Source organism: Colletotrichum paranaense (genome assembly GCF_030867605.1).
Source record: "Colletotrichum paranaense strain IMI 384185 chromosome Unknown Scaffold_13.1, whole genome shotgun sequence".
Taxonomy (NCBI): Eukaryota; Fungi; Ascomycota; class Sordariomycetes; order Glomerellales; family Glomerellaceae; genus Colletotrichum; species Colletotrichum paranaense.
The window spans coordinates 223,423-235,769 of NW_026848971.1; the positions used below are offsets into that span (position 1 = coordinate 223,423).

At 51.0% G+C, this 12,347-nt stretch overlaps 3 protein-coding genes across 3 annotated transcripts; 2 read left to right on the forward strand and 1 right to left on the reverse strand.

The window, feature by feature from the left end:
* Window positions 1-287: 287 nt before the first annotated feature.
* CPAR01_13539 (pfs domain-containing protein) lies at window positions 288-5,539 on the reverse strand (the record flags this gene model as incomplete). The annotated part of the gene is made up of 3 exons (XM_060497792.1): window positions 288-2,756; window positions 2,878-4,496; window positions 4,570-5,539. 3 exons carry the CDS (start codon window positions 5,537-5,539, stop codon window positions 288-290), a joined length of 5,058 nt encoding a protein of 1,685 aa, XP_060343260.1.
* Window positions 5,540-6,776: 1,237 nt separating this feature from the next.
* On the forward strand, window positions 6,777-8,605 carry CPAR01_13540 (amino acid permease; the record flags this gene model as incomplete). Its single annotated transcript, XM_060497793.1, has 3 exons — window positions 6,777-8,196; window positions 8,255-8,366; window positions 8,428-8,605. The coding sequence occupies 3 exons, from the start codon at window positions 6,777-6,779 to the stop codon at window positions 8,603-8,605; spliced, it is 1,710 nt and encodes a 569-aa protein (XP_060343261.1).
* Window positions 8,606-10,133: 1,528 nt separating this feature from the next.
* Window positions 10,134-12,328, forward strand: CPAR01_13541 (uncharacterized protein; the record flags this gene model as incomplete). The annotated part of the gene is made up of 11 exons (XM_060497794.1): window positions 10,134-10,234; window positions 10,291-10,448; window positions 10,499-10,603; window positions 10,664-10,821; window positions 10,892-11,093; window positions 11,159-11,364; window positions 11,427-11,496; window positions 11,550-11,772; window positions 11,836-11,937; window positions 11,999-12,163; window positions 12,226-12,328. The coding sequence occupies 11 exons, from the start codon at window positions 10,134-10,136 to the stop codon at window positions 12,326-12,328; spliced, it is 1,593 nt and encodes a 530-aa protein (XP_060343262.1).
* Between the last annotated feature and the right edge of the window lie 19 nt (window positions 12,329-12,347).

Below are 12,347 nucleotides of genomic sequence, written 5' to 3' on the forward strand. Positions count from 1 at the left end.
TCTCGTGTAAAACCACAACAGTCTGGCAGAGAATTATCAAAATTCACCGGGTAGCTCTCTGATAAGGTTTGATGATTCGTGTAGGCGATAAGTCCGTCATGATTCGCCACATGGCCAGTTTCAGAGACAAGAATGTAAACATGATTACGATCTATTTGAGATTACAGATGTCCTAAATATGGACAGTGAGCACGGGTGAAAGGGAAGTAGACAAGCAGTATGAAGGAACAAATGAGACGAGGCTGGTTACATGAAAGGCAACTCCAACAATTTTGCTGGCGCAAGACTTAGTCAAAGGGCTTCATATCTCTCGAGAACCCCATGGTATATAGCTCGCCAGAGGGACCTACCCAAGCAACAACGGATTCGCCAGCAGCCGTCTGGCATCGCCTATCATCATAATCCCAGCGAGGGGAATTCAAATTCGAAGCAGGGTTGATATCGGTCGGCATGAGCATCAAGTTGACACCGTCCCAAGTGATCCACTTACCGCTTACATCGATTCCATAGCCCTGCCAACGCGGTCTCTGAAGCATGACAGACGTGTTTTCAAGTTCGGCATCATCCGTGGTAGAATTAGCTACTTGGGGTGGGCGGATGGGCCTTTCGATGGCAATAGCCCCAAAGGAGGTCCTCAACTGAGAATCGTCGGGCGAGAAAGACAGGCCGAAGAGACTACGTCCTACATTCAAGGTGTTTGTGCAGTGCCCCGAAATTGTCGACCAAATCCGTATGTTTTGAGCCTTGTCCGCTGATGCCACTGATTCAGAATTGGATGAAAATGCGACTGCAGTGATGCGAGATTCGGGCTCAAAGAGGGCTTGGCGGGAGCATTTGCTTGCTAGCCATAGAGTGAGCTCTTTACCACGATTTGGCACTGAGGCCACCCATTTCGAGTCTGGTGATATGGCGAGAAAGCTGAAGTCGTCCGCTTCCTCGGGCATATCCATGTATTTGTGTGTATCAATGCTCAAGTACCTGACTCTGTGAGACATCTCATCTGATCTAGGCTCGCCGTTCTTTTTGAGTGCCTCTAGGCATGGGATCTCGATTGTGTAGACCGCGTATTTCCAATCAGGCGTAATTGTGATGAGGGTCCCGGCACAGGTAGAGTCTCGGTATTGCAGCCCCCCATGCATTGTCCAGAGACTAAAATCATGATATGCGCCAAATGCAAACGATTGTGAATCTTCCGAAAACAGAACCTCGCTCTTTCTTGCCTTATGGTAATCGAGGTAGCTAGGATTACGAGGGCATGGAGGTTTCATGACATGAACGACTGTGCTATCTTGGATGTTGTGGATTGCCGGCTGGCAAGGGAGGAACATCCATTTTGAATCAGGCGAGAGTGTGGCATATCCTGAATCCCAGATATCTCCATCGTTTTTGACTTTCAGGTCTAGCTCGCCAGTGTCAGACGACCAAATATCAACCTCGTTGGAGTCGTCGATTTTGTCCATGGAAATGATTTGTGCCGTTTCTTCGGAAGCTCTCCAATGTATGAAACAGCTCGTAGTCACCGCAGACATTGGCTGTATTGGCTGATTCATTCCACTGTCCAGCGTTCTGGGCTTTCGGGTCATGGACAAGGACCAGATGGCAACTCCGTTGCTTTGAGCAACAATGAGAAATTTGCCATCGGGTGAGAATGCCGCCACCCAATCCTCAGGCCGAAGTGAATGAAAGCTGAATGGGCTGGCGGCGAGAATGCTGGTGAGATGTAGGGATTGGTAGTGTTCGCCGGTATCGAATGACGAAATCGAAATAGCGTCGCTATCGGAGAGACTTTGATGCGCGATGAGCCTCGAGTCGTGTGAAATAGCTGTAGGTCCACGTGTGTTTTCTCCCCCCGGGACTCGAGAAGTCCAACAACCGGTGTCAATGTTTAAGGTTCGAATTTCTCCATCCGCTTCCTTAACGATCAGGAGATTGGTGTCTGACACGAAGGCGAGCTGGCTGATCACGGGCCCATTTGTTTCGAACGTCTGAAGGCAATTATCTGTCAAGGCTTCCCAAAGATGGACACTTCCACGTATAGATGAGGTCGCTACAATCTCAGAATTCGGAGAGAAACTGACAAATGAGCCTCCTCGTGATACAGAGCGTGAGTTATCACGCCTCTGGGCTCTGTCTATAGGCCGGAGCTTGATCCTACGCCCTGTGGACATTGTCCATATCGCAGCGGTAAAATTGTCGTAAGACGCCGCAATCTTCTCTGAAGTGTGGGAAACGTCAAGTTGTACTACGTCGACCCCATCGGGAATACGGAATGAGCATAGTTCCTCGCCCGTTTCAGCGACGTAGACGTGGATTAAGTTTTGTAATGCCGATGCAATTCGCTTCGAGTCCTTGAAAAAGGTGACTGGAACGTATGGACCGATAGAGTGAAGGCTTGGCATGCGAAAGTTGGTCATCAAGACACCCAGGGACAGCGACCAAACCGATATGTCCCCGCCAAGCCCACTTAATGCAACAAGCCTAGAATCAGGAGAAACAACAACGGCATAATAACCTTCATAGGCATCCCCAAGACCTGTGTTCTGGATCAGAGGCGTCCATCCAGACTTTTGTGGTCGTTGGAAAGTGATACACTTCGGGATGCTTCTTATGGAAGCGTGTCGGATAGAGCTTGTCGTGGGAGAAAAGACTAATGCTGACCAATACAGTTGCAAAGGATACTCGAGAATAACGGAGATGTATTTGGAAATCAACATCTCCGAGTCTTCCAAAAGATTGTGAAGCTTGATTTTTGGTTGCTGCCATATTAGTTAGCAAAGTAGGCAATATATGAATGTTGATTGATTCTTTGTGACTTGTTGCTACGTCTATACATTCACCTTGTATTGATCTCATGATGGAGAAAACCTCGAAGCTCACCTTCACGAGGGGAATTAGCGTGTCTATCATTTGAATAGCACGATTGGTTTCTCCGAGAACACAGAGAGCCTCGACCCAATAGAGAAATCGATCTTGGAGGAATTTATGGACTTGATCCCCATCCTCGAGAAGTTGACCCGCGTATTTCAGGTGATGAAACCAGAAGCGGCAAGCATATCGTGTATGTGGCGGGAGCTGTTGTTCCAGGACGTCTCTCGCAATCGCAGACCGTCGATCGGCGGGCTTGAGGCTGCAAATATTGTAACGCAAAGACCTTGAAAGAATTTCAAGACAGGCAAGCGCCATTCTCCAATGTGTTTCCTTGAAATTGAAGGAGAAGTCTCCGGCAACTGGACTCAGTAAAAAGTCGCGAAATGACGAATGAAAAAGTTTGACCTCCAGGCCTTCCTCACTCGGAAGATCAAGAACAGACCTGAGAGGAACCAAGATACCACCAACTTGCGAAGGCTTGAGACCCAGCAAGCTGGCGATTGAGTTGACCGACAAAGGCTGCTCGAGGAGTATGATTGCGCCGATGACCTCTTTAAATCTTCCAAGCAGGATCATTCGCTCTGACGGAGTTCTTTCGCTTCTGAACTGTCCCAATACTGGCTGATAGGTCTCTTGAAGTTTGTCGCTGACGCCTCCTTTCTGAACGGTCTGAACAAGCTTCAAAAGCTGTTCCTCTGGACTGCCGAATAGCTCGTCTCGGATGAAGCGGCAAGCTATTGCCGCGAACAGAAACAAGGGTATGGCGATGTCGACAAGGGCCTTGATCTTCTCCTGCCCAGGCCAATCCAGCTGTAGTTTCTGATTATTGATACATCTCGCGTTCCACAAATTTCTGATCTCTGTCAACTGATGTCGAAGGTACAATGAGATATCTTTGGAGACAATCTCATTTGGTGTGTCATGTAGTCGAACTTCCCGGTACAATCCTTGATTGGGAGAACCACATGCATCGCGCACTGCAACCTCTGGCCTACTTGTAATAAGCAGCTTCAGACCGCAGCCATCGAAACATACAGCCTTGATCAGTAAACGCAATAAAATTTCAACGTCCTTCTCGTTCGAACACTCATCCAATGCGTCGAGTACCAGGATCAACTTTTTGGGCTCCCCTGGTTTTGAGGCTGCCAGTTTGAGTGGGTTGAAGACGAGCTTAGTGAATTGCTCCTCCATACTCTTGGAACAGATATTATCCGTCTCCTTGATCGCTTTTACTATGTACGGGCTTAACTCGGGTCGGCGCTGCGCTAGCTGACGGGCTAGCGTACCGAAAAACAACGACGCGCTGCCACGATCAACTTCTCCCCTTTTGAAAAAGAACGTGGCGCCGAGTATGTTGGTCTCGTAAAACTCATGAGCAATGGTCCGAGCTATGATCGACTTTCCCGTTCCAGCCAATCCACTGAGCCAATAAAGTCTCGGGCCAGTAGCATGAGGAGCCCAGGTTTCAATGTCGCGAAGAATATCAACTCTGGTACTTGGATGGCATCTCGGTTCGTGTTGATTTTCATAGCTGTCGAATTCAGCACCCTGAGCCATTGGCAATTTGTCCAGAATGTCATGATCGATTGTATCTTTTATGGTGATGACATCTTCCTTGACTGAATTGACTGACGTGCGTTGGTCAGAAATCGGGAAATTACAAGCAACGACTTGCGATGAGATTCTCTGTGAGCTACTCACTAGAAGACAATACTTTTGCTACAGACTGTTCATGCTCGAGGCTCTGACGCGGAATACAACAGACCAATGATTTGGCGAAAGAAGCGGCTGCCATGGCAGCGTAGCCCTGCCATTGCTTGTTTTTATGAGAGTCGGAGTAGTCACAGATTCCTCTTATGACTAGACAGGGAAAATGATTCATCAAACCAGCGGCTTCCATCTCGAAGCATAGCACGTTCTTCTCCTTTGCTAGTGCATCTCGCTTCTGAGCATCTTTCATTACCTGATTTGCAGAAGCTATCAGTCCGTAATGGACGACGGGCTCTGAACCGGGGTCTCGTTCCGGGCGATCCACGAAGTCGTCGGCGCAATAATCAGCCATTGACCTGTTTGCGTCATAGACAATGTCGCTGCGGAAAAGTTTGTCGGAATTGGAACTGGGCCGACCGTATTTCTTCTTCAAGATGTCATTCTTCAGGCGCTTCAAAATGTGCTCTTCAAGCGAGCTGCCTTCTATTTCGAGGTCGGAAATCAGCATGTTGAGGGCTGTTCTTAGAGCAATGGGCGGTTGATTCAAGAACCCAGTCATCTCGAATTTCCCGCCCTCGATGGATTTGCCAAAGTCATACTGAAGCACGCCGCCATGACCCTCAGCCGGTGAGCTAACAACGATGTCGCCCAAACGGACGTCATTTCTGGGACTCGGAGCGCCGCCGCCGATGCCGACCATAAGCCCTACCCTTATGTTCACAAATGTGCGGACCATGTCTCGAGCGACCACTGCCGCCGAGCTTTCTCCATATTCGCCATGAGGAAGGACCGCAATCGCGACGTTGTGCTTGCCCATGCGCCCGAGCTTATACGAGTTGTTGTCGTTTCTGGACAGCGATCGAGGCTCTTCGTGGACCTCGTCGAGGAAGAGCCGGGCTGCGACGAACTCAGGGACAATGGCGCAGATCCAGCCGATCGTATAGATTGATGGATCGGACATAGCGACTGATGACAGGGGTCAAGAGTACATGCGTGTGATGCGACCATCTGGTCAAATGATGGCGCGCGAACGTGTTTGATGAAAGATTGAATGTTGCGATATGCGATGAAGATGCCTGCCAACGGCCTTTGTTACCCTCGGAAGAATGAACATGAGAAATTCAGAGTGAGGGGACTCAGCCTAGATGTGCGCGGGGAAGATGCTGACTGCATATACTGCTGTCAGCCCTAGGTTTAGAGCCAACATATGATGTGGCACGGCACCTAGGCTGCAGCAGATGCAGCTTATCAAACATGATAGCTTGGCGCATGTTGGGTTGCGGCAGTTGACTTCAAGCTGCGTAGAATGTCTATCCGCTTGGCTTATCATCTTCTATCCAGTGCACCCTCTTAAAGGTGGCGGCACGAGCTTTGCCTGAACTTGAGGCTCAAGATTTTGGGAAATGGTACAGTAGGAGGGTAGCCTAGGTTAAATGGTCTAGCCCAGGGCCATACCTCACCGAGATACCAGACCCGAGGGACCGACCCTATGTGCATCGCCTACCTTATCGTGCATATTGCCAAAACAGCTGGGACGCCATTACACAATTTTCTAGGCGAAGAACCACTGTTAACAAGGCAAGGCGATGAACAATCACCATATATTGCCTGTGAGGTTGGAGACGCGAGTCAGTTGTTGAAAGACACAACGGCCGAGTTCCCTTTCGAGAGCCTCGGTCTGCGAGAGACGCGTACGCCGCCAGTAACGTAACGAGCTCGCAGTGAATGTGGATCGAGACCCGCTTAGCGCAATGGCATCATCGAATGAGAAATCTCACCTTCCCGAATCGAGTTCGCGATAAGACGACAAAATCTCTTCGATTCCCTTCCCCCCAGCCCGCCGATTGTCCATCCGAACCCCTTTCGCGACTTTTTGAGCGAGCCGTGACCCTTTGAGCATGATCTAGGCTTCAGCGCTGCATTCAACGGTTGTTCAGCATTCCAATGAGGTGAAGATTTGGTTATCAATCGCGTTGCTCGTTTCCTCAGCATCGAAACCTTTTGTCTCGCGTGTGTTACCTTACAGGTTCAGACGATTACCTAAGGTAATCTCATCGAGTCTCGCGAGAAAGAAAAACGAGGAGGGCAAACGGGGCGCTTTATCAATCGCGGTTCTTTCTTATCGCTCGGGGTCAGCTTTATTTCTCTCACCTTTCTTCCCACCCCGACGCTCGGTGAAGGAAGCACAAAGGGGAAACATGACAAAAGCGATGAGTACCGACACCATCCCGTTCCCCGGCGCCAAGTCGCCTGGCATCACCGATGTCACCCGCCACGCCTGGATCACGTCCGACGACGTCGAGGCCGCCGAGGCCTCTCGGCGCGGCCCGTTTGAGCCTCACGACGACCACAACGGCGATTTTGTCACCACCACCGAGGACCGCGACCTCAAGCGCGGCTTGGAGCAGCGCCACTTGTCAATGTTGGGTATCGCGGGCGCCATCGGCACCGGTCTCTTCCTGGGTCTCGGTGGCGCTATCCAGACCGGCGGTCCGCTTGGCGCATTGCTTGGCTATGCGACTGTCGGCTTGATCGTCTGCGCCGTGCAGTTCGCTCTCGGAGAAGTTTCGGCGCTCCTCCCCGTCACCGGTTCATTTGTCCGTCATGCCGAGTTTCTTGTCGATCCGGCCTGGGGATTCGCTATCGGGTGGAACTTGGTCTACGGCAACATTTTGTCTATCCCCTCCGAGATCACAGCCATCTGTGTACTCTTTGAGTTCTGGACCGACCTGAACCCCTCCGTCTTCATTGTCATCTTCATCATCTTGACGTTCATCGTCGGCATCGCCTTTGTGCGTGTCTTCGGAGAGGTCGAGTTCGTCTTCGCTATGCTCAAGATCCTCCTCGTCATCTTCCTCATCATCCTCGGTCTCGTCATCGACCTCGGCGGCGTTCCGGGAACCCCCCGCATCGGGTTCAGGTACTGGCAAAGCCCCGGCCCCTTCGTGGAGCACATCGCGACCGGCGACTGGGGCAAGTTCTTGGGCTACTGGGGTGTCATGACCAGCGCCGTCTTCTCCTTCGCCGGCGTTGAGTCCCTCGCCATGGCCGCTGCTGAGACCCAGAACCCTCGCCGTGCCATTCCCCGCGCCTGCAAGCGTGTCTTCGCGCGTATCGTGCTCTTCTACATGCTCGCCGTTCTGGTCGTCGGTATGCTCGTTGCCAGTGACGACCCCCGCCTCGACGACGCCTACGGCACCGCTGCTCAGAGTCCCTTCGTCATCGCTGCCTCCGCTGCTGGTATCCCTGCCATTCCCAGCGTCGTCAACGCCGTCGTCATCACCTCCGCCTGGTCTGCGTCTAACCAGAGTCTTCTCGCCGGCACCCGTGTCCTTTTCGGTCTCGCGCTCAAGGGACAGGCCCCGAAGATCTTCCTCCGCACGACTGCCTGGGGTACTCCCTATGTTTGCGTCTTGCTCTTCACTGCTTTCATGTTCCTTAGCTTCATGAGCTTGTCGAATGGTGCATTGACCGTCTTCTGGTGGCTGGTAGACCTGACTGCGGCCGGTGTTTTGGTGTCGTGGTCGGCTATCCTCCTGAACCATATCCGTCTCAAGACAGCGATGAAGAAGCAGGGCATTGAGTTCAGCAGGCTGCCTTGGAACAACTCGTGGACCCGTAAGTTGAACGGTCTCGGATTACCTGATAAGACTTGCTAACAAAAGCGTGAATTTAGTCTACAGCTCTTACGTCGCCCTGTTCATGTGCATCGTCATTCTCTTCACGAGCGGCTTTGAAGTTTTCACCAAGGGCAACTGGAGCGCTAGTGGTTTCGTCTCGTCTTACTTGTGAGTCCACTCCCCTTGCTTAACGAGCATACCATGGGCGAGTTTGCTAACCACCTTGCAGGGATATTCCTCTGGTCACTGGCGCTTTCTTGATCTGGAAGTTCGTCAAGAAGACCAAGGGCGTCGTTCTTGAAAACATCCCGCTTCACGATGCTTTCGAGCAGGCCGATGCCTATCCCGAGGAGCCTGAGAAGCAAGAGACTGGCCCTATACGGTTTGTCAGCTGGATCTGGAATTAATGGCATACGCTTTGATGGTTGCCCATACTTAATTAGCACCCAAAGACGTACCTGCCCCGTAATAGTGTACAAATACTTCAACATTCAAGTTGTATATATAATATGTAGAGGCCAGCATCAAAAGCCTGGTCTCCAACAAGACGGTTCAACACTGAGAATTGGTATTAGATTTTTCGAAGTGCAAACGGCGTGAGGTATTGTTAGTTTTGTGACCGTCTTAGTCCCTAGTGCGCCGCCGATTCCGCTGAACTACCCCAAGCACTTAGCTGGCAGAGGAATCCGGGGCCTGGCAATGGGGACTCTGCAACCGGCCCTTCTTCCCCAGGTATTCAGGGAATCCCCGCAACACTTTGACGTGTCTCGTGGTGATGTGCTTGAGGTGGGCCTCCAATTCTGGCCTGGTATGGTCGCAGCGCAGGGTATAAGGAGCAACTTCGGGTCTTTACACAGTACACAGGTGCAACACCGCAACGTGGACACCCGGAACTCTAAACGAAGCTCGATGCGATGTTGGTCCAAGCCAGCTATCCGTAACTGATTGCAGTCCCCGCATTGGCACAGTAACTTCTCAAAGAGCTGTTGTAACGTGATCTCTCGAAATTGAGTTGCATTGAACGGAAGCACTTCATCGGGATTTCCCAATGGACATGCCTTACGACTGCCACCTTTTCGCGGAGACGAAGAACCAAGTCTTCGATCCGCGTTACCTACCTTAGGTAAGCTGAAGCCTCTTGGTTGACCTCGGTCCACATATTGCTTTTGACAACTTGCGAGATCACCTTTATGCTCCTTGGTCCCGACAACTCGGTTCATTCATCAATCATCATCGCATTCCCACGTGCGGTGTGGAGTCTAAGCCGGTAGTTCGCGTCGGGTCGCTTCTCGGGTCGCATGTCGGAAGCCATGGCGCGCAAACTTGGAACTATCGTCAGCCCAAAGTGGTGGGGCTAGCATAAACCAGTTCCTGATCGAATGTCGGCAAGACCAGCTGACAGCTTCCCTGGAGCACTCTAGCAACAGTACCGTCAGATGAAAGACCACGGCAAAAGGCAGCGACTAGCGCTAACAGTTGCTACTTGGAACAAAGACTTTTCTGTGTTTTGTTAGCGCAAAGAATTAGGTTCCACTTGATCGGATAAGAAATCCGTTTATGACATCGTTCCACGGACGACTTCCGAGGAGTGCACCCATGAATTCTTCTGGCGCAGGGCGCACCAGCGCGAGTCAAACTAGCAAGCATTCCCCCATCTTTCCACGCACCCCCCAAAGCCCGGGCAGAGACGGCGCCGCGAATGAGCAACTCCTAAATCCTCCATGTTTTCTCCACCGGGTACCCCGTGGGGATGCGCCATCCGACGTGGTGGTAAAGGAGGGCAGGATAAATACTCTTTGACAGCCGGAAGTTTGTTGAATGTGACTCCAGTGTGCGCGCGTGTGTCATCGATCAGATAAACCGATCATCGCAGACTGCTCCGGCGCTCGAGCTCTATCGAATAATCCCCGTCAGCAGCAACGTTTCATCGCAATCATGGGTGGCTTCAAGGCTGTCGAGGATCGGCCCACGCCGAAGGAGGTGTACAACTGGAAACTTTACATCGAGGCAGGAATCATCGCCATGGGATCTTTCCTGTAGGTTTCGATAATGTCAATAGCTATGGCTACGACCAACAACTGATCTTTGGCAGTTTTGGCTACGATTCAGCGTTCATCGGAACCACGATTGCCCGCAGCAGTTTCAAGAGAGACTTTGGGATCAACTCTGGAAACTCGAATAACATCTCGAGCAATATCACATCAGCTTTTCAAGCCGGAGCCTTGGGCGGCGCAGTTCTTTGCTTCTTCAGTACGACATTCGGAAGAGGAGTTATTTGCAGCACACTGACTTGAGTCTAGTTACTGAACGCTTGGGTAGAAAGTGGACTCTCCAGGCTAATGTTGTTATCTTCCTCGTTGGCGCTATTTTGATGACTGCCGCCACAAACCAGTTGTCCTTCATCTGTAAGTCAACTCCTCGAGTATTCGGACTTGAAGAAACTTTGGCTAAGACTTATTACGCAGACGCGGGTCGCGCCCTTACTGGCATCGGCTGTGGTGGTATCACAGCTACGGTCCCGTCCTACATCGGAGAATTATCGATCCCCTCCATCCGCGGTATCCTCACCGGTCTCTTCGAAGTCGCATACCAGATTGGCAGTGTCATTGGTTTCTGGATCAACGTAAGTCGAAAAATTCTGACGACTACGCTACTTAGAAACCTTCAAGTACTTGTCCTAATCATTCGGGTAGTACGGCATTACGCAAACCATCGACCCGAGCCTGCCTGTTAGCTGGAGAATCCCAATGGCATTCCAACTCGTCCCCGCCGGCATCCTCTTCGTCGGAGTCTTCTTCATTCACGAGAGCCCCCTCTGGCTTCTGCGTAAGAACAAGACGGAACGCGCCCACAAGGTTCTCGAGGGTCTCAGGGGACTGCCGATCGACCACAAGTGTAAGCAATTTTCATCGTGAATACCTTGCCATGAACGAAGAGAACTAACGCGAGGATGCAAACAGACATGCAAGAAGAACTCGACCAATTCCAGAAGAAACTCGACGAAGAAAGAGCCGTTTCATTGCAGTACGGAACCGGACAATGGGCATACCTCCGCGGCGTCGCCAACATGCTGGCCCGCAAGGGCATGTGGAATCGCCTTGTCCTCGTCTTCTGTGCCTTCGCTCTTAACAACCTTTCCGGAGCTGCCGCTATTAACTATTACTCAGTAAGGATCATATCCCTCAACAATTAGGCTGTCAAGACATAACTTGCTAATTCTGTCGTTAGCCCACGCTTTTCACATCGATCGGCATCACTGATGTTTCTCTATACACCGGTATCTACGGACTGATCAAGGGTGAGCTATGGTTAGCATGATGGCTGGGGACTCTTCGCTAACTCGGACTACAGCCATTGCATCTATTATTTACTTTATCTTCCTCATCGACCTCCTCGGAAGACGTTGGCCTGCCATCGTCTCCTCATTCATCTGCTCGATGTGCCTCTTCATTGTTGGTGCATACGTGAAGATTGGTCACCCTGCCGACATTATCGCCGCCGGAAAGGAGCTATCTGCCTCTACCGCGGCTGGTGGTAAGGCAGCTACTGGCATGATCATGATCTACTCTATCTGGTAAGTTCATGAGTTACTTATCACAAATTGTTTGAAGATTGTAATCTCTAACCATAACAATAGCTGGTCTTTCGGCTTGAACGGTATTCCTTGGATTGTCAGTGCCGAAATCTTCCCCGGTGCCCTTCGCAACTTCACCGGCACCTATGCTGCTCTCGTTGTCTGGTAAGTCGACAACTATGCCCCTTTGAAAGCTCACCGCGTAAGGCATCTAACACATGTTCAGGGCTACTCAATTCGCCATCACCAAGGCCATGCCCTACATTTTCAGCTCTTTCGGCTACGGAACTTGGTTCTTCTTCGCTTCGTGGATGATCATCGCCACCTTGTGGGGCTACTTCTTCTTGCCAGAGACCAAGGGTCTTACCATGGACCAAATGGATGTCATCTTGTACGTCACTCTCGCAAGGATAAAACCCTGTAGTGAATCGATACTAACGTTTCTGTTAATAGCGGCTATGCTCATGATGCTCGCCCTGAACCTTCAACTAAGTTTGTCGACGCCACATTCGATGACAACAAGGCGAAGTCGAGCGAACACACGGAGGCTGTTTAGGGGGGAGAAGTATCGTAGT